General features: G+C 37.5%; 1 protein-coding gene across 1 annotated transcript; it reads left to right on the top strand.

Moving 5' to 3' along the window:
- The first annotated feature begins 1,527 nt into the window (after positions 1 to 1,527).
- Positions 1,528 to 15,229, top strand: LOC104444417. Its single transcript, XM_010058079.3, has 2 exons — positions 1,528 to 1,557; positions 14,554 to 15,229. The coding sequence occupies exon 2, from the start codon at positions 14,575 to 14,577 to the stop codon at positions 15,058 to 15,060; it is 486 nt and encodes a 161-aa protein (XP_010056381.1). The 5' UTR covers positions 1,528 to 1,557; positions 14,554 to 14,574; the 3' UTR covers positions 15,061 to 15,229.
- The last annotated feature ends 6,685 nt before the right edge of the window (positions 15,230 to 21,914 follow it).

The raw sequence follows: 21,914 nt of genomic DNA, 5'->3' as shown, positions 1-21,914 counted from the left end.
TTTTACTCTATCTCCCTTGCCTTGAGCTCGCACTGCTGTCAATGGAGCGTCGTATTCAGATGAAATTGTGGAAGCCTCTCCTCCAAATCTGGCCAATTTCATCGGGTCTCGCGTCATCTAGAAAGGTGATGCCAGGTCTCGATAGAAGCAACAAGGCCTCACTGATATCTGGTGGTAGCCAATCGTGATGTTGGCACTATGGTGGCGGTGATGGGGAGGGAGGGAGGGAGGGAGGGAGGAGGCCAAAAGGAAAAACAAAATAAGGACGGGGAAGAGGGTGGGTAAATCTCCTATAAAAATCAATTTTCAATTTTTGGAACTTAAAACCTATCCTATCTATGTTGAAATTAATCCTGGAACCTACCATGTTTGTCTAGTCCAATTCCATAGTCTACCCGGGAACCGGTTTATTTTTTTTTTCTTTTTCTTTCATTAAAAAAAAAAAAAACCAAGAGAAATAGCAATTATAGCAAAATAGTGAGAGCAACAAAATGGCTCAAAGTTAAGTTTTAACCTTACCAAACAAAAAAGAAAAAATGGCTCAAAGTAACACATCAATACAAAACAAACAGAAATATAAAGCAATAGGAAAATTAAGCTCATTTAAGTATAATAATCCAAACAGGTTATAGCCGATTCTTGATTGGTTGGGTTGGTAGATAAATTCAACACCCAAAATCTAAAATCTACTAGCCAAAGTACCGATTTAAAAAATTTCGAACTAGGAATGAACCTATTTCTGCTGCAACCGAGAATCGGACTTGTTTTGTGGACAGTCTAGTCCAATTCCAAGATAGAACGAGACTAATTGCACAACCCTATGATAGGCAGCTAAGGATTCTCATCCATTCTTATTTAACTTTGAGATTCCAAAGTTTTAAAGTATGTATCACCAAAGCACATAAATTTTAGCAATTTGTAGCATAATTATAACACAACCATGACTAGCAACTTATGTCGAAAATTTGATGGTGATAGAGAGTACGCGTATAATAGGTAAGTGAGCATTCGCATCTGTCTTATCTAACTATTAGATTCGAAAATTTTAGCAATTCGAAACATAATTATAACGCAACCATAACCGCCCCCCAAAACAATCAAATAAACAAAAGAAATAAAGGAGGAAGAAGAGGGGGCCAGGCCAGAACAGGAACTGGAAATATTCAATGAGGTTGAGAGCACACAAACCCTCCAATCACAATGAAGCATGCATGTGCGGATCACGACCCGACATTTCCCAGAATCTTCCTATGGTCACAGCCAACACTGACCAAAACGATCAGAAAGTCATACATGAACTAGTCCTCCATTGCATCACTATAAATTTCCAAAGAAAACGTCATTACCATTCACCTTCTTATTGGATTAGTAGCATGTGCGGATCACGACCCGACATTTCCCAGAATCCTCCTATGGTCACAGCCACGACTGACCAAAACGACCAGAAAAGTACATACATGAACTAGTCCACCATTGCATCACTATAAATATCCAAAGAAAACGTCATTACCATTCACCTTCTTATTAGATTAGTAGTTTTAATTCCTCTCTCTCTCTCTCCAATGGCAAACCCTCCAGAAAACCCTCTCAAATTGCTCAAGATGCTGTTGAACCATGAGGGCGTGACTCCCCAACTGAGGTTCGCAACGTCATCCTCATTGTCGTCGCCCTCATCGCGGCCGTCACCTTCCAAGATGGGGTCACCCCCTGGTCACCTTCCAAACTTATTTAAAATATTTTAAAATAAAATAACAATATTAAAAAAAAGGGGCAGGCGGCTAAGGGCCAAGCCCTTGCCACCACCGCCTCCTCGCCACCGTCGGAAGGGCCCGGCCCCCAACTTTTTTTTAAAAAAAAAATTAAAAATTTTTTTAGTTTTTTTAAATTAGTTTTTTAATATTTTAATTTTAATTTTAAATGTTTTAAATAAGTTTAGTTTTTAAATTTTTAAAATTTTTAGTTTTTTTAATATTTTTATTTTATTTTAAAAAATTTAAGTAAGTTTAGTTTTAAATTAAATTTAATTAATTTTTATATTAATTTTTTACGACATCAACACCAAAACGATGTCATTTTTGTATTGTTTAGCCACATCGCAATCACCACGTCAACATTTTGCCGGATTTTGGCGGAGTGACACTTAAGTGATCCATTTTGCTATAATTTTGGCACTTAAGTATCCTTCCGTGCCAAGTTTTGACACTCCAAGTGTTAATATATTGTTAATATGGAAAGTGGATAATGATATTGACTTTTCAAATAGATTAAATGAAAATCCGTCAATGTTGACCGACATATGTGTGCCAACAAACATTCTACTTGAGCGATCTCCTGCTTGGGCTGGTTGTTTCCGCGGGTCCATATGAATTTACGAGCCATTGCATTATTGACTCAAATTCTAGTTCCTTTTCTTTTAAACCTTTAATGTTTGGATTCAGCAAGTGGGCTCGTCTAATTTGGGCCAAAAACATTTGGGCTATCCAGGGAGCTTTAACAATGAGGCCTGATCCGTGGGCTATTTCAAGGTGTGTCTTGGATCTTTGGTAGTGGTTAAGGTTGTACTTCACCATGACCTAAGAGCCTGAAGACTCCACCAAGGGCCATCCTACCTGCGAGGTAGCCCTAGTGGACTGACCAAGATTGCACCTCATTTTAACATACTGGTTGCCACCTCTTCTAGGAAATACTCCCAAATTTTATGTCCCAAAGTTCATATATAATAGACCATTGAGTCTTATAGGGAAATCCCTAGCGATTATATTTATCGAAGCTTGGGAGTTGCCTCTACCCCCATTTTTTAACATCCTCGGAGTATTGGGACTCAAGTCTTAGCTAACTCCTGGCTCCTCCTTTCCAAGCCCCGTCATTGGCTCGAGGGCAATTTTACCTCTTACCCAGGAGGGAAAGAATTGGCTATAGGCCTAGCCCATGTCCCCACTTGAGTCACAAGCCCGTGTGGTTGAGCTAGTAGAAAGGATTGGTCAAGAGCCAATCAAGATTCGTGTCCCCATACTCCAAGGACGATAAAATAACAAGGGGTAGAGGTTGCTCTCACGCCATGATAAATATAGTGACTGGGGCCTCCTGATATAACGCAATCCTAAGTATAACCATAAACTGCTCCGCCTAAACTTTGGGACAAAATATTTGAAAATATATCCTATGAAAGGGGAAAGAATATATATCTCTCCACTTGGAGATTGAGGAATGTAGGTACTGACACATTAGAATATAAAAAAAACGCATTCTGTCAACTCATTGGGATTAAAGCACTAAATGTGTGCCAACAAACATGCCATTTGAGCGATCTCTTGCTTCGGATGGTTGTTTTGGCGGACCCATATGAATTTAGGAGCCAATGCATTATTGACTCAAATTCGATTTCTTCCTCTTTAATTTTTAACTTTTGGATTCAGCAAAGTGGGCTAGTCCAATTTGGGCTATCGAAAGAGCTTTAACAACAAGGCCCGATCCACTAGCTATTTGGGGCTGGGTCTGCTGAGGAAAGTAATCTCGACATTCAGACCGAGAAAATTCTAATGGGTGACCTCCGATCGATCCCATTTTCCTTTTGCTGTTGCGCACGAGGAAATTCTCATAAATTCGGGCGGAGCAAGCGCATGGTGTATATCGTCCCTTGCTTTTGCATTTGATGAAACTTTTCCTCTTGCCATCCCTCATGTACTATCTTCACTTTCGGGTGTACTAGAGGAGCCACCTTTATTGTCACAAAAGGGTACATTTGCAAAGTCAATAAAAATTCGTGTTCCAGCAATCAAATGACATGGACGTCCTACATTTCCAACATGTGTAAGCACCGCCAAACAACGGAGGATGACGGGTAATCGAGTTGCTTTCGTTCAAGCTAGTTCCAACAATGATTGCCATCGATCTATGTTCCAACAAAGGTCACCTTTGATCTTCATCACAAGAGTATAGCCATTTCATGGGAAAAGAGAACTTGCTTCAATCTTAATTGTTAAGCCCAAATGAGCAGTCAAGAACGGATGAATTGATTTTTTAAGGAAGCACAAACTATTTTTGTAGAACCAACCGAATATACACGGGACCAACAGGATCTTGCAATTTATGTCAACTCACAAACTCCAGAGAGATAAACGAAAAATAATAAGGACATCAAAAATTTTACGTGGTTTGGTTCGAATATCGATATATATCCACGAGAAAAGCCAGCAGCAAAATAATCAACTATAATCGAAAAATCAAAATTTACAATCGCTCACACGCTCGAGTGTTTCTCACATCTAGATTTAATCTCAAACCCAAAATGTTCATAAATAAATAACTCACTTGAACATAAACTCATTGCACAAACCACCATGCGTTCAAGCTTAAAATAGAAATGCTCTACGTATGCCAAAATTAGGAACTCCAACATTCGTCTTTGGTCCACGTACGTAAGTTTTCACGTTCCTTTTCAAGGCTTCACGTGGCTTCAAAAATTTGCGGCTCCTCTCTCAAGTGGATCGTGGACGTGCAAAGGGCTTCACCTTCCTTTTACCTTTTATATTGCGTGCCCACAGTCAAGACTTTGACTTTGGGCCCCATGTAGATAACCTTATTTTGTAAATAAAGAAGAAACTTTGCTCCTTTTTTTTTCTATTTTATTTCCTCTTTTGTAAACCTTCATGGAGTCTAACGAATGTCCTTCTATTAACTGAAGACATCCAAGACCCAATAAAAGAATTTTGAATTTCTTTTCTTGTGCGTAATCTTGAATATTATCTTCATAAAAATATCTTCACAATCAAATAAAAAGAAAATTTCATCCAAGCAGATCGTTTTTCGCATACGCTTAAACTCGATACATAATTTAACAATTTAAAGTAAACGAACAATAACAAACAGGGGAAATGTGAAGCATATCTTGCTTCTCTAGGCAATTTACCATGTTATTTTGCTAGCTAGTGATAAACTTCTTTAATTTCTCGTCTTTTTTTTTCCCTTTTTTTTTCTGTTCATCTTGGGAAAATTACAAGGAGGTGGAACAGTATGATGAATGAATTAATATGCAAATTGGATAATAATTTTGACTTTTCAAAAAGATTAGATGAAAATCCGTACATGTTGGCCGATAAATGTGTGCCAACAAACATTCCATTAGAGCGGTCTCCTGCTTGGGCTGGTTGTTCTGGCGGACCCATATGAATTTAGGAGCCAATGCATTATTGACTCAAAATCTATTTTTCTTTCTTTTTTTTGGATTCAGCAGGTTGGCTCATCTAATTTGAGCCGAAAACATTTGGGCTATCCAAAGAGCTTTAACAACGAAACCCGATCACCATCTATTTTGAGCCCGGTCTGCCGAGGAAAATAATCCCAACATTCGGATCCAAAAGAGTCCACCCCAATAAAGCCTAAAAACTCTTGTCCAAACTCACCAATAATTAAAACATGATAAAAGATGATAAGTGACCTCTAGACCTGTCAAGCAAATGTATCTGGTTGGATTTGAGTTGGTAAACTCTTTTAACTTGTATTGACTCATTTTCATGCAATACAAATGTAATGCCTCATAACCGACCTGACCCATGTCAATCCGTACTTGATCTGACCTGGCTTATATTATTAAAACATTTATGTATTTAACTCAATCTATGAACAATCATATCCAAACTGAAATAAGAGTGCGAAGTGAGTGAACGTGAGATCGAGTGAAAGCGAAAAAAAAATGAATAAAGAGATAGGATGAGTTGTATTTAGATAAATTGTAAAACCGTTTATAACTCATTTAATACGCATAATATGTTTAAACTCATTTATAACCCATTTAACATCCATAATATAAAAAATGAGTCAAGGTCCTTTTTGACGGGTCTAGTGACCTCCAATCGATCCCATAACACACACGGAAATCCTGATGAATTCGGGCGGAGCAAGCGCACAGCTTTGAACGCGCCTTGCTTTTGCGTTTAATGAAACTTTCAGCAATCAAACAGAGGACCCACCTTCCTTTATTGTCACAAAAGGGTCCAATTGCAAAATCGACTGCAAAGTTCGTATTCCAGCAATCAAATAACATGGCCATCGTACATTTTCAGCATGTATAATTAGCACCACCAAACAACGGAGGGGGGGATCGAGTTGCTTTCGTTCAAGCTAAGTTCCCACAATGATTGCCGTGGATCTTTGTTCCGACAATGGTCGCCTTCGATCTTCATCGCAAAAGTATAGCAACTTCATGGAAAAAGAAAATTTGATCCGATCTAAGTTGTTAGGTCCAAATAAGCAATCATGAGCAGATGAATCGATTTTTCAAGGAAGCACAAACTATTTTTGTAGAACCGACCACAATGCAAAGTAAATGAGCAATAACAAACAGCGGAAATTTACATATTTAAGGAAAGATTAGTTACAAACGAGATTTATAGAGGTTCGATTTAAATGCACCCAGTCCTCTATCTTCTAACTCTAATAGCCCACTAATAGCCCAAATAGGCTTAATTCTACAAGTTACACTAGTAGTACATATATCGCCCGATTACAAGTGTAGAAACCATTGCTACTCCTTCCATAGAAATTCTGCCAAAGACTAACTATTAGATTCACCGGTAGTTATTCTCACATTTTGTACACATAGCTCAGGGGAGACCGTCCCGAAGTTATAAGCCACGCCACTAAATGTTTACAAAGATCCATCGCACACTTTGTCTCCCATATAGATAAATGCCTCAATCAAAGTAGTAGTATTAAAAGGATTTCCAAGGATAATGCCAATGTATTACATGGAAAGACTTAGGTTGCATTTTTTTTTTTTGTCCTCATACTTTCACGATATGTCTAATCAATTCTTTTAATTTATCTAATCAAGTCCTTCTACTTTCATAAATTTTCTAATCTAGTTCTTTCGATCTCAAATCCTACTAAATCTAAAATCTAGTTAACGTGGCTTTTGCGGGTAACATAAATAATTTTTTCAACATGGACAACTATGTGGGTGCCCACATTATTTTTTCATACTTTGACATTCACACGGGTTGAATTTCCGACGGAGGTGTCCATATAAGTTGTCCACATTAACTAAACTTTATCCACATTATACTTTAGCAAGGTCTGATGATCACGTCAGTTGAATATAATATCAAATACCCTTGATTAGATAAGTTATGAAAGTAAATGAGGTTTGATAAGACATATTAAGAATAAATCAATTTGTGGGCAAAATATCCTAAATGCAACCGAGGATCCGCATCTCCTCTTATTCAACTTTGACGTTTTGGAGTTTTGAAATATGTATCACCAAGCACATAAATTTTAGCAATTTGTTGATGCACGCGCCGTTTCGGCCCCAAGCGTGTGCAACGCACGTGCGGGGTGCCTCACGCGTGCCACGCACATGCGTGGCACGTGCCAGTCGGAATTAAATAAATAATAACATTGTTGACCGGAATTAAATAAATAATAAATAATAAATAACTATTACTCCTTTATTGATAATGCACTGTTTTAACGAGACGCTATAGTTAATTTTTTTTTATAAAAATAAACCTGAATTTTTCATTAAATAAAAAATAATGATCCTTGATTAGTGATAAATCTCATCTACATGCATACTCACACCTTTTCGATGTGGGACAATGCATCTTTTAGTTTGTTGTAAAACAAACTACCAACTCGGTAACTTTAGCTGGTAAAATTCATCCCTAAGTTTGGAGGATCTCGAACCTCTTCTAAATAGTCATTTACTTCACAAATAAGTTCGTGGATAAAGGATATGTGAATCCATTAATAGATTTAATTTGGTTTTTATTCTAGAACATATCAATTTAGATCATGTGGTATTTTTCAAATAATGATAAGACCAGCGAATGTATCTATGCGAAATGTACTCATTCCTTCCATTTTCATGGATATTGTCAACTTTTCGATGAATGGTACAACTATATGGTATGTAATTAGATTTAATTATAGTTTAGGACAACTATGGTAGGCTCAATATATTTCAAACAATGATGATATCGACAGTATAGTTATACTTTGCGGCATTACTAGAGGATCAATGTCACTTAGATAATACATAAGTAGTATACAAACTTATACCCTCATTGGAATGAGTTTGAACCCACTGCTTCTAACATGTAACAATCATAATTACGAAGACGAAAACTTCTCAACTACTAGAGGAACTTACAATGATTTATAGGAAATTGTCTTAGCTCGACTCGGATCCTTTGCCCATACAATTAATCCCAACTTGGTCGCCGCCGTAGGGAAAGACCACCTCCTCAGTGCCGCCGCCACCGTCGTCTCCATCGTGTTCCCTTCCTCATGTAATCCCCCGGTGCTTTTGTAAACCCGCACAATCACATTTATCTCTCTAATCCCCTTGCTTTTACTCTATCTCCCTTGCCTCGAGCTTGTGCTGGCGCGAGCTCGTTGGCCACGATGGAGAGTCATATTCAGATGAGATTTGCGAAAGCCCCACCTCCAAATATGGCCATTTTCATCGGGTCTTGCGAGATCTCAAAAGGTGATGCCAGTTCTCGACGGCACCTCGATAGAAGCGACAAGGCCTCGCTGAGATCTAGTGGTAGCCAATCATGGTGTTGGTGTTGTGGTGGCGGTGGGGGCCAAAAAGGGAAACAAAAAGACTTGGAAAAGGATGGATAAGAATCGGTTCCAATTTTTGGAATCGACTTTGAAACCTATCATATTTATCTTGTCTGATTTTAGGATTTACCTAAAAATCAATTTCTTTCTTACTTTAAGATAAATTGCAATTATGACAAAATAGTATGGGCAACAAAATGGCTCCAAGTAAAACATTAATACAAAAAATATATATAATAATAATAGACAAGTTAAAATTTAGAAATAATAAATTATCTTCTTCCAATTTTAGAAAAGAGGTTCTAACCAATTTTTGAGTGATTGGATGGGTGGGTAGGTGGGTCGGTTTAATACTTGCACCGCACCGATTTCAAAAATTTGAAACCAGGAATCAAACTTGTTTCCACTAACATCGGGAACTAGACCTATTTATATGGGTGGTCTGGTTCAGTTCAAGATAGAACGGGATCGGTTGCATAGCCCTATCATAGGCAGCTGAGGATCCACATCTAGTCTTATTTAACTTTGACATCCTGGAGTTTTATGTATCACCAAGCACATAAATTTTAGCAATTTGTAACATAATTATAACACAATCATAACTATATTAAAAGAACGCTCCCGTTTCTATTTCAAAGGATCTAATTGGCTCTAGGTTCAGCAGCCGACTCATCTCTCAACCATGTAGTTTTGGGAGCAACAAATAATTGGACTCGCTACCTCCAGAAGGTCCCTCCCATCAAATAAACAAAAAGATAAAAGAGGAAGAAAAGGGCCAGGCCAGAACAGGAAGTGGAATTTGTCAACATGGTTGAGAGCACACAAGACCTCCCCAGTCACAACGAAGCATGCATGGAGGGACCACGACGAAACCTTTCGCAGAATCTTCCTATGGTCACAGCCATCACTGACCAAAACGACCAGAAAAGTATATATTTGAACTAGTCCTCCTTTGTATCACCATAAATCTCCAAGAAAACATCATCACAACATTAGCACAAGTGAAACTAGCTAAGAGTTTCCATATTTGAGGTAAAAATTTCTCTCTCGAGATTTTGGTCATCTTAATACTGTCAGATTAGCTGTTTGATTTACTTAACTAGTGTTAGTTCAAGACTGTTTCACTTTATTTTAAGGCGAATAAAGTTCTATGTTCACTAAAATCTTTCCATCCAAGCGAAAGGGGAAGAGCGGGTAAGTGGACTAGCCCTTGGCCTCCTTTTAGAAACTCAAAACATCATCATAATGCCATGGTGATAATGGCACTGATATTATTTTTAATCAGATGATTTTGCACATAAAAAATGTAACTATTACTGCACTTGAGACTCAAAAAAAAATTAATTCAAGTCACTCAAGTGATCTGACCGGAATTTTTTTTTTTTAAATTCTTTCTTGTTTTGACAGCAATTGATGTGGTTTTAGAGTTTACTCCTTTTTGTTTAAGAAAAAAATAAGAATAACTTTTTTGCTTTCTCAATAAAATTTAATACATCTTGCAAATTTTAAAAAATTATGAAAAGAATAATATCACCTACATGCCAACATTTACATATTTTGAAAAATCTCAAGCGCTTCGCAGCGAGAAAGTCATAGTAGACGTTTTACAAGATTTTAAGAAAAGAAGTAAAAACATTAAAAGTCATTTTAGATACTATCTTTCTATTGTATTTTACTTCATTTTCTCTTAAAATTGCAATTCAATACAAACCGTGAGATGGTTGGGATGCCATTTAATTTCAGATTCACTCTTTTTGTTTATTTTGCGTAAATGATTTGGAAAACGTTTCCCTAGAGCAATTACTTGTATCGCTTATAAGAATGATGAATGAAAAATATTTTCATTGTTCACAAAAATGTTTAGACAAATATTATTGTCGATAATGAAAATATTTTTTTTATTGACTAATTATTTCAAGCAATACCAGGAGACATTTTTAAGATAATATTTTCCAAATTATTCATTTTTCATAAAAGAAACCAATCCTTAATATTGAAGTTTCATCTATGAGTTAAATAACCCAAATAGTTATTGAAAAATCATAATTTTCTTCTTTCGACTACGGGATTTGGACTACTAGCTTTCAAAGAGAATTACTAAAAAAGTCATAAACCTATTATAAATGTTCTAATTCAATCATAAACCCCTTTTTTTTTTGGCTATTTCAATGATAAACCTTTTGCAATAGTGACAGAACTTGTTAAGATCTACGAAATCCGGCAATAGTACTAACCAAAAAAAAAAAAATTGCAATAGTGCTAATATAGCATATCCGAAAGGCACTAACATTTTGCTTTATTTTCTTTTATTTTATTTTTTTTTTCCCTCCACTTAGGACCAACGACTCTCACCAACCGAACTCTCGCCAGTCACAAGTGAGGGCCAAGGCCCCTCACCTGCCTAGCAAGATCTAGTGAGGGCATGCGGGCCCTTGCCCACCCTCGCCAAATCTAGGCAAGGGGCCGTGATGCCCTTGCCCAATGCCAATGCCAATGAGGGAGTCCCGACCCTCGCCAGCCCTAAGTGGAAGGGAAAATATTAAAGGAAAGAAAAGGAAAAAGGAAAAAATATTAAAAAATAAAAAATGATTATAATACTATTAAAAAAAGTCATGTCAGCATAAGTCGGTTAAAATTGGCTAGATGGACTGAATTAACATAAATGCAATAAGTTTAGGATTGAATTAAAAAAAAAGTATTATTGAATTGGCACTATTACAATAAATTTAACACTCTTTTTATAATTTTGCCCAAGCTTTCCTGTTCATCAACTCTTCACGAGTGCCTACAATAATAATCCAAAGGCTAAGCACCTTGCTGATGCGTACGGTCAGCTCACTACCTGAAAGTCAAACACTGGAAATAGAAAGAAAAAGGACAATGGTTTTTCACCTAACTCTACTTATTTGTGGCGGAAATAGGAAAATTTTCATATGTAATTTTTATATGAGGAAATATGTTTAAAAAATTTATATTCAAAAAAATGACCGTATTGACTAAATTGAGAGAGACCACATATGTATAAGGAGCATATAAAACCCATAAACAAATATAATTTAACACATCTCTCACATGCAAGCTGGATTAGAAACAACGCGTAGAACTTTGACTAATGAAAATTTGCACGTGTGAAATAAATCGGGGCATTAATATCATGTTATAATTTCCAACTCAAAATCTTAAGCCAATAAGTTAAGGGAAGCCATACATACATACATACATACATACATATATACATACATACATACATACATACATATACATATATATATATATATATATATATATATATATATATATATATATATAAAGAGTATATAAACTCGTAAACAAGTGATGTGAAATACTTTAACACCGATAATTTTTTTTATTCTTGGCAAACGACCATATTGTTTATCATATAGATTTCTTGGGTAACATATTTTTACCTCATTTTCATAATATCAATAATCACAGTAATATTATGTTTACTTTCTTACAAGTTTCTACTTCTTGTACAAATTTCACATCTGTGATTCGAAAGCAGGAAAAGATTCGTCCCTTTTATCTTGCAATCTTGATAGATAGAATGAGCTAAAACAACGATGTTTTGACGCAAAGAGTTTCCTTTTTATTGGATCCACAGGCTCTCCCATTCCCGCAATCAAGGAGTCTCATCATGCACGTTGCTTCTATTAACTAGCGCAGCAACTCGTGCTATGCATGGGTCTCCGTAGGAATTCACACATTACTACAAAATTTTGTAATCCTTATTAGATGTTCTTTATATGTTGTATTATATTAATACATCGCTTTAGATCAGCTTCCAAGCATAGATTATAGAAATTGTCATATACCTTACAACCAATTTCGCGGATAAAGTATATGCTAATCCATGAATAAATTCGTTTTGTGTTCTATCATGATTGCTCTTCAATAACATATCAATATAGATAGTGTGGTATATTTCAAATAGTTATAAGACCAGCGAATATATCTGTCTGAAGTGCACTCATTCCTTCCAGTTTCATGGATATGGTCAACTTTTCAATGAATGCTAGAAATATATGGTATATAATTTGTTTAAGTGTAGTATAGGATATCTATGGTAGGCTTAATATATTTTGAACAATGATGATATCGATGGTGTAGTTATACTCTGCAGCAAAACCAGAAGATTCATGTCACATAGAAAATATGTAAGTAGGATCCTAACTCTATGCTCATTGAAGTAGGTTCAAACCCATTGCTACAACTTACCAGTAACAATCACAGTCATGAAGACGAATGCCACGGAACTCCTCGCGACTACAGGAACTCACGACAATTTTTAGGAAGTTATCTTGGCCGGACTCAGATCCTTTGCCCATACAATAAATCCAAACTTGGTCGCCGCCGTTGGGAAAGACCACCCCCTTAGTGCCGCCGCCGCCATCATATCCACCGCGTTCCCTTCGTCATCTAACCCCCATTGCTTTTGTAACCCCACATTGTCACCTTTATCTCTCTAACCCCATTGCTTTTGCTCTATCTCCCTTGCCTTGAACTCGCACTGGCGTCGAGCTCGTCAGCCACAATGGAGCGTCGTATTCAGATGAAACTGTGGAAGCCCCTCCTCCAAATCTTGCCATTTTCATCGGGTCTCGCGTCATCTGGAAAGGTGATGCCAGGTCTCGATAGAAGTGACAAGGCCTCACCGATCTCTGGTGGTAGCCAATTGTGATGTTGGCACTATGGTGGCGGTGATGGGGAGGGAGGGAGGGAGGAGACCAAAAAGGAAAAACAAAATAAGGACCGGGAAGAGGATGGGTAAATCTCCTATTAAAATCAATTTCCAATTTTCGAAACTTGAAACCTATCCTATATGTATTTAAATTAACCTGGAACCTACTTTGTTTGTCTAATTCGATTATATAATCTACCTGAGAACCGATTTCTTTTTCTTTTTCTTTTTCTTTTCATTTAAAGAAAAAAACCAAGAGAAATAGTAATTATAGCAAAATAGTGTGGGTAACAAAATGGCTCAAATTAACACATCAATACAAAACAAATAGAAATATAAAGCAATAGGAAAGTTAAGCTCATTTAAGTATATAATCCAAACAGGTTATAGCCGGTTCTTGAATGGTTGGGTTGGTGGATAGATTCAACGCCCAAAATCTAAAACCTGCCCGCAAAGTACTGATTTAAAAAAATTTGAACTAGGAATTAAACCTATTTCTGCTGCAACCGAAAACCAGACCTGTTTTATGAACAGTCTAGTCCGGTTCCAAGGTAGAACGGGACTAATTGCACAGCCCTATGATAGGCAGCTAAGGATCCTCATCCATTCTTATTTAACTTTGAGATTCTAAAGTTTTAAAGTATGTATCACCAAAGCACATAATTTTTAGCAATTTGTAGCATAATCATAACACGACCACAACTAGCAATTTATGTCGAAAATTTGATGCTGATAGAGAGTACGTGTATGATAGGTAACTGAGCATTCGCATCTGTCTTATCTAACTATTAGATTTTACAATTAAAGTATGTATCAACAGGCACAAAAATTTTAGCAATTCGAAACATAATTATAACGCAACCAGAATTGTATCAAAAGAAGGCTCCCGTTTATATTTGAAGAATAGGATGCCAGAAGGAAAAAATAAAAGATAAAAATAAAACCCTCAATTGGGATTGGCTCCAGCCCGCCCCCCCAAAAAAAAAAAAAAAAATCAAATAAACAAAAGTAATAAAGGAGGAAGAAGAGGGACCAGGCCAGAACCAGGAACTGGAATTATTCAACAAGGTTGAGAGCACACAAACCCTCCAATCACAATGAAGCATGGATGTGCGGATCACGACCCGGCATTTCCCAGACTCTTCCTATGGTCACAGCCACCACTGACCAAAACGACCAGAAAAGTACATACATGAACTGGTCCTCCATTGCATCACTATAAATATCCAAAGAAAACGTCATTACCATTCACCTTCTTATTTGATTAGTAGTTTTAATTCCTCTCTCTCTCTCTCTCTCCAATGGCAAACCCTCCAGAAAACCCTCTCAAATTGCTCACGGTGCTGTTCAACCACGAGGGCCGTGACTCCCCAACCGAGGTCCGCAACGTCCTCCTCGTTGTTGCCACCCTCATCGCGGCTGTCACCTTCCAAGCTGGGGTCAGCCCCCCCGGCGGCGTCTGGCAGGACAGCTCCAGTGGCCGCGTCCCGGGCCAGGCCATCTACGCCTCCCAGACGGGGCCGTTCTACGTGTTCCTGGTGTGCAACACGCTCGCGCTCGCATCGTCCATCAACCTCATCATCTCCCTCACCTGGGGCTTCCCGTTCTTCCTCGAGGTCGTGGTGGCCACCGTGTCGATGGCCGTCACGTACGGCTCTGCTATTTTTGCCGTCACTCCCAAGTCAGACGAACAGTTCCGGTGGCTGCTCTTCACCGGCTGCGTGCCGTTCTTGCTGAGGCTGCTGATCCAGATGGGCAAGTATTACCTGTTTGTAATGTCCAAGTAGGAATCAATGGACTAGAAGGTGTGCATTAGTCTCAATTAATTAATTACTTTGGATTAGTTCGTGTAATTTAATGTTCAGCCTCATCTTGCGCTGAGGGTCTTGCACAAAGTGCGATGATTTTGAGGGAATAACTTAATTTTGTCGGAATATAATTCATCCATTTGGAGCATGTCTTCCTTCTCTGGGCAATTTTACATGTTATTTTGCTTGCTAGTGATAAAGTTCTTTAATTTCTCGTTTTTCTTTTCTTCTTTTCGCTGCTCGTCTTGGAAAAATTACAAGAAGGAAGGGGAACAGTATGAATGAGTTAATATGGAAGGCGGATAATGATATTGACTTTTCAAATAGATTAAATGAAAATCCGTCAACCGACGTATGGGTGCCAACAAACATTCCACTTGAGCGATCTCCTGCTTGGGCTGGTTGTTTCCGCGGGTCCATATGAATTTAAGAGCCATTGCATTATTGACTCAAATTCTAGTTCCTTTTCTTTTAAACCTTTAATGTTTGGATTCAGTAAGTGGGCTCGTCTAATTTGGGCCGAAAACATTTGGGCTATCCTCAGAGCTTTAACAATGAGGCCTGATCCGTGGACTATTTGAGGGTGTGTTTTGGATCTTTGGTAGTGGTTAAGGTTGTACCTCACCACAACCTAAGAGCCTGAAGACTCTGCCAAGGGCCATCCTACTTACGAGGTAACCCTAGTGGATTTACAGGATTGTATTCCTCATTTTAACATACCGGTCGCCCCTCCTCTAGGAAATACTCCCAAATTTTATGTCCCAAAGTTCAGATATAATAGTAGATCATTGAGTCTTACAAGGAAGTCCCTCGCGATTATATTTATTGAAGCCTAGGAGTTGCCTCTACCCCCTATTTTTTAACATCCTCAGAGTATTTGATCTCAAGTCTAGACTACTCCTCCTTTCCAAGAGCAGAGAGCCCTATCATTGGCTCAAGGGCAGTTTTACCTCTTACCTTCTCAAGGGAGGATGGGGTGGGGATGAGTAAGTTTCAGAAGTGGGTTTCGACTCCCACGCCCTGCAAGAGACAAGGCAAAAGTCTCAGAGTGAGTGTAGAGTAGGCATAGAGTAGGACTGACAAAAAAAAATGAGGGGAAAGAATTGGCTATAGGCCCAGCCCAAAGGATTTGAGCCCATGTCCCCACTTTAGTCACAAGCCCGTGTGGTTGAGCTCGTAGAAAGGAGGGGTTGAGAGCCAACCAAGGCTCGTGTCCCCATACCCCGATGACGATAAAATAATAAGGGGTAGAGGTAGCTCTCACGCCATGATAAATATAGTGACTGGGGGCCTCTCAATATATTATAATCCTAAGTATAATCATAAGCTGCTCTGTCTAAACTCTGGGACAAAAAATTCTGAGGTATTCCCTAGGGGAGAGGGAATAATATATATCTCTCCACTTGGGAGTTAAGGCATACAAGTACTAACATGTTAAAATAAAAAATAAAAATAAAACGCATTCTGTCAGCTTATTGGGATTAAAGCGCTAAATGTGTGCCAACAAACATACCATTTGAGCGATCTCCTGCTTGGGTTGGTTGTTTTGGCGTACCCATATGAATTTGGGAGCCAATGCATTATTGACTCAAATTCTATTTCTTTCTCTTTAATTTTTAACTTTTGGATTCAGCAAGTGGGCTCGTCCAATTTGGGCTATCGAAAGAGCTTTAAAAACGAGGCCCGATCCACTGGCTATTTCGGGCTGGGTCTGCTGAGGAAAGTAATCTCGACATTCAGACCGAGAAAATTCTAATGGGTGACCTCCAATCGATCCCATGTTTCTTTTGCTGTTGCGCACGAGGAAATTCTCATAAATTTGGGCGAAGCAAGCGCATGGTGTATATGGCCCCTTGCTTTTGCATTTAATGAAACTTTTCCTCTTGCCATCCCTCATATACTCTCTTCACTTTCGGGTGTACTAGAGGAGCCACCTTTATTGCCACAAAAGGGTACATTTGCAAAATCAACAAAAGTTCGTGTTCCTGCAATCAAATGACATGGGCATCCTACATTTCCAATATGTGTAAGCACCACCAAACAACGGAGGATGACGGGTAATCGAGTTGCTTTCGTTCAAGCTAGTTCCAACAATGATTGCCATCGATTTTTGTTCCAACAAAGGTCACCTTCGATCTTCATCACAAGAGTATAGCCATTTCATGGGAAAAGAGAACTTGCTTCGATCTTTAATTGTTAGGCCCAAATGAACAGTCAAGAACAGATGAATCGATTTTTTAAGGAAGCACAAACTATTTTTCTAGAACCGACCCCAATGTAAAGTAAACGAGCAATAACAAACAGGGGAAATTTGAAGCATATCTTGCTTCTCTAGGCAATTTACCATGTTATTTTTCTAGCTAGTGATAAACTTCTTTAGTTTCTCGTCTTTTTTTCCCCCTTTTTTTTGCTGTTCATCTTGGAAAAATTACAAGGAGGTGGAACAGTATGATGAATGAATTAATATGCAAATTGGATAATGATATTGACTTTTCAAAAAGATTAGATGAAAATCCGTCTATGTTGGCCGATAAATGTGTGCCAACAAACATTCCATTAGAGCGGTCTCCTGCTTGAGCTGGTTGTTCTGGCGGACCCATATGAAGTTACGAGCCAATGCATTATTGACTCAAAATCTATTTTTCTTACCTTTTAGTTTTAAATTTTTGGATTCAGCAAGTGGGCTCATCTAATTTGAGCCGAAAACATTTGGGCTATCCAAAGAGCTTTAACAACGAAATCCGATCACCATCTATTTCGAGCCCGGTCTGCTGAGGAAAATAATCCCGACATTCGGATCCAAAAGAGTCCACCCCAATAAAGCCTAAAAAACTCTTGTCCAAACTAACCAATAATTAAGAAAATGATAAAAGATGATAAGTGACCTCTAGACCCGTCAAGCAAATGCATCTGGTCGGATTCTAATTGGTAAACTCATTTAACCTATTTTGACTCATTTTCATGCAATATAAATGTAATGCTCCATAATCGACCTGACCCATACCAATCCATACTTAATCCGACCAGGCCTATATTACTAAAACACTTCTATATTAAACTCAATCTATGAACAATTATATCCAAACTGAAATAAGAGTGCGACGTGAGTGAACGTGAGATTGAGTGAAAGCGAAAAAAATGATGAATAAAGAGATAGAGATGAGTTGTATTTAAATAAATGGATAAGTGCTGCAGAAATCCTAAAACTTATCATGAAGATGCAATCAAGTTTTAAAACTTGTCAAATTGTTTTAATCAAGTCCTAAAGTTAACACAATTAGCTATTTTAATGGAAAATGCTGACGTGATGCTGATGTTACCTTTTAAATAATTTTTCTTTTTTCAGATGGCTTTTTAATTATTTTTCATTCAATTTTTTTTAAAATATATTTAAAAAATAAAAAGAAAACAAATTTTATTTTTTAAAATTGTTAAAAAAAAAGAAGAAGAAGAAGATAAAGCAAATCCTCCCTTGATGTCGCCACCGCCGCCGCCGTTGCCGCGATCGTTGGAGGGGCCAACGACCGTCATCGGCCCCTCGGCGAGGCTGCCATTATTAAATAATTTTCACTTTTCTTTTTTAAAATTTTTAAATCTAATTTAAATTAAAAAATTAAAAAAGCCACATGGAAAATAAAAATAATAATTTTAAGTAACACATCAGCATTTTCTATTAAAAAAGTCGACGGCGTTAACTTTAAAACTTGATTGAAACAATTTGACAAGTTTTAGAACTTTCGTAGCACTTATCCCTTAAATAAATTGTAAATCCTTTTATAACTCATTTAATACTCATAACATGTTTAAACTCATTTATAATCCATTTAACATCCCTAGTTTAAAAAATGAGTCAAAGACCCTTTTTGACAGGTCTAGTGACCTCCAATCGATCCCATATTTCTTTTGTTGTTACACACGGAAATCCTGATGAATTCGGGCGGAGCAAGCGCACAGCTTTGAACGCGCCTTGCTTTTGCGTTTAATGAAACTTTCAGCAATCAAACAGAGGACCCACCTTCCTTTATTGTCACAAAAGGGTCCAATTGCAAAATCGACTGCAGAGTTCGCATTCCAGCAATCAAATAACATGGCCATCGTACATTTCCAGCATGTATAATTAGCACCACCAAACAACGGAGGGGGAAGGGGGGGATCGAGTTGCTTTCGTTCAAGCTAAGTTCCCACAACGATTGCCGTGGATCTTTGTTCCGACAATGGCTGCCTTCAATCTTCATCGCAAAAGTATAGCAACTTCATGCAAAAAGAAAACTTGATCCGATCTTAGTTGTTAGGTCCAAATAAGCAATCGTGAGCAAATGAATTGATTTTTCAAGGAAGCACAAACTATTTTTGTAGAACCAACCCCAATGCAAAAGTAAACGAGCAATAACAAACTGCGGAAATTTACATATTTAAGGAAAGATTAGTTACCAATGGGATTTATAGAGGTTCGGTTTAAATGCACCCAAATCCACTATCTTCTAAATAGGCTTAATTCTACGAGTTACACTAAGAGTACATATATCGCCCTATTACAAGTGTAGAACTGTTGCTACGCCTTCTATAGAAATCCCGCTATAGACTAACTATTAGATCCCCCCAGTAGTTGTTCTCACATTTTGTACACATAGCTCAGTGGAGACCGTCCCGAAATTATAAGCCACGCCACTAAATGTTTACAAAGATCCATAGCACACTTTGTCTCTCATATAGATAAATGCCTCAATCAAAGTAGTACTGTTAAAAAGATTTCCAAGGATAATACCAATCTATTACGTGGTAACACTTAGGCTGCTTTTTTCTTTTTCTTTTTTGGTTCCTCATACTTTCATGATGTGTCTAATCAAATTTTTCTTCTTTTAATTTATCTAATCAAGTCCTTCCACTTTCATAAATTTTCTAATATAATTCTTTCGATCTCAAATCCTACTAAAACTAAAATCTAGTTAACATGGCTTTTGGGGGTAACATAAATAATCTTTTCAACATGGACAACCATGTGGGTGCCCACATTAATTTTTCATACTTTGACATTCACACGGGTTGAATTTTCGATGGAGGTGTCCCTATAAGTTGTCCACATTAACTAAACTTTATCCACATTATACTTTAGCAAGGTTCGATGGTTGCGTCAGTTGAATATAATATCAAATACCCTTAATTAGATAAGTTATGAAAATAAATGAGGTCCATCAAACATATTAAGAATAAATCGATTTGCGGGCAAAATATCCTACGCGTTTTACTTGTGAATGTGGTCCAAAATCCAAGAGATGATACAAGGTTTTGTCGTCTTAATTCAATCCCTAACCACTCCCATAGAGTCTTCGTCGTTACGTTGTTTTGCTAAACATGATTAGATAATTATGCTGTAAGTACGTCAGCAAACATCTTTTTAACGACAGATTAGAGAAGAAGGGACAGTAGAAAATTGAAACATAAAGAAAATGAAACTACCTAGCTCCACTGTAAGAGACAAAACGTCAGTCTCTCTCTCTCTCTCTCTCTCTCAGTTGCCCATGATTGCACATGTTCCATGTCTGCTGCAAGAGATTCAGTACAACTGTCAAGTTGTAACAAGAACCGCAATAAGTGCCACAAATAGCCACGACCCAACATACCTCCAAAATGTAATTACCATATTCTTCTTTTGTCCCTTTCTAATTTGTTTTTTAAAAATATTTTCTTTTTAATTTTTTTTTTTTTGGGCAAGCAGACACCCCACTGTCAACTGTCACCACCGAGTAGGACTTTGCCAATAAGCCACTCAAGTCTGGCTTTTCACCGATTTCTTTCCAAGCATGTGACAGCTCTGTGACAGTTACATGATTTATCCTAGACGCATCCTTTGGATGGAAATAATCCTTTGTATTTCTTTTATCATTTTTTTTTAAATCCTATACAAAATATCATAACATATAAAAAGTTAAAAACTCCAAAACTTTATATTTACTCCTCCTTTTTTATGCAATGATCATGGAGAAATCAAACATCCGTTCCTTTCGGATCGTTATGAACATCACAAAGTAAAGTATTCACTCTTAACATGGATGTAGATTTGATGTCCCCTATTGTGGACTTATTTATTGTCTTCATTGTGGCATCGCGATATATGTTTTTTAATTTTGTTTCTTATTGCAACTAATTCAAATCCCTCCAACCCCTAGTTACCACCTATTCCCTCCTCCACCTCCCTCAATCATCTCTATCCATCTTCTTTCCCTCTTGTCCGTTATGGCCCTCCCATGTCTTTTCCTTTTGATTTTCTTTTTTGCCCTTGAAGCCATTTTTCCTTCTCCACGGCTCTTCCATGGCCGTCAGGATCTCGGCCTTGCGATTGAATTCCACGTTTATGGACAAGCCACAATTGACGGATCTAGAGACGTTGCTCTAGGTTTGGAAACTCGAGGATTAGGCTAAAATGGATTGCCATGCGCTGTCATCTCACGAGCGCAGATAATAGATGGGTTCTTATTAGGAGACAGCAAATCGGGGGCCATCTATATGCACTTTTTTGTGGAGTACCTCCAAAGCTAGGAAAAATTATGAATAATGCTAGATATATCAAGTGTGACGATGAATGAGTACATTACATAATATGTGATATTTTGTATTAGATGTTAAATATGGTCGTCCTTTGAAAACCCATTTGCAATATATTGTGTTCCATAATTTTAAAATTCATTACATATAATTTAGTGCATCATAATCTTTGGGATCGATGGTTCTCATGCGGTACTCACATAAATCGTATGCAAGTTAGGAACATCAGCATGTCTAATAAGTCAATAAACAACAAATTCCACCCAAAAAAAAAAAATGAACATCATCAG

The sequence above is a fragment of the Eucalyptus grandis genome, chromosome 5 (assembly GCF_016545825.1).
Source record: "Eucalyptus grandis isolate ANBG69807.140 chromosome 5, ASM1654582v1, whole genome shotgun sequence".
Taxonomy (NCBI): Eukaryota; Viridiplantae; Streptophyta; class Magnoliopsida; order Myrtales; family Myrtaceae; genus Eucalyptus; species Eucalyptus grandis.
This window is presented reverse-complemented; position numbering and strand designations above follow the sequence as displayed.

Coding starts and splice junctions, on each gene's coding strand:
- LOC104444417 (XM_010058079.3), top strand. CDS start 14,575: ATGGCAAACCCTCCAGAAAACCCTCTCAAATTGCTCACGGTGCTGTTC.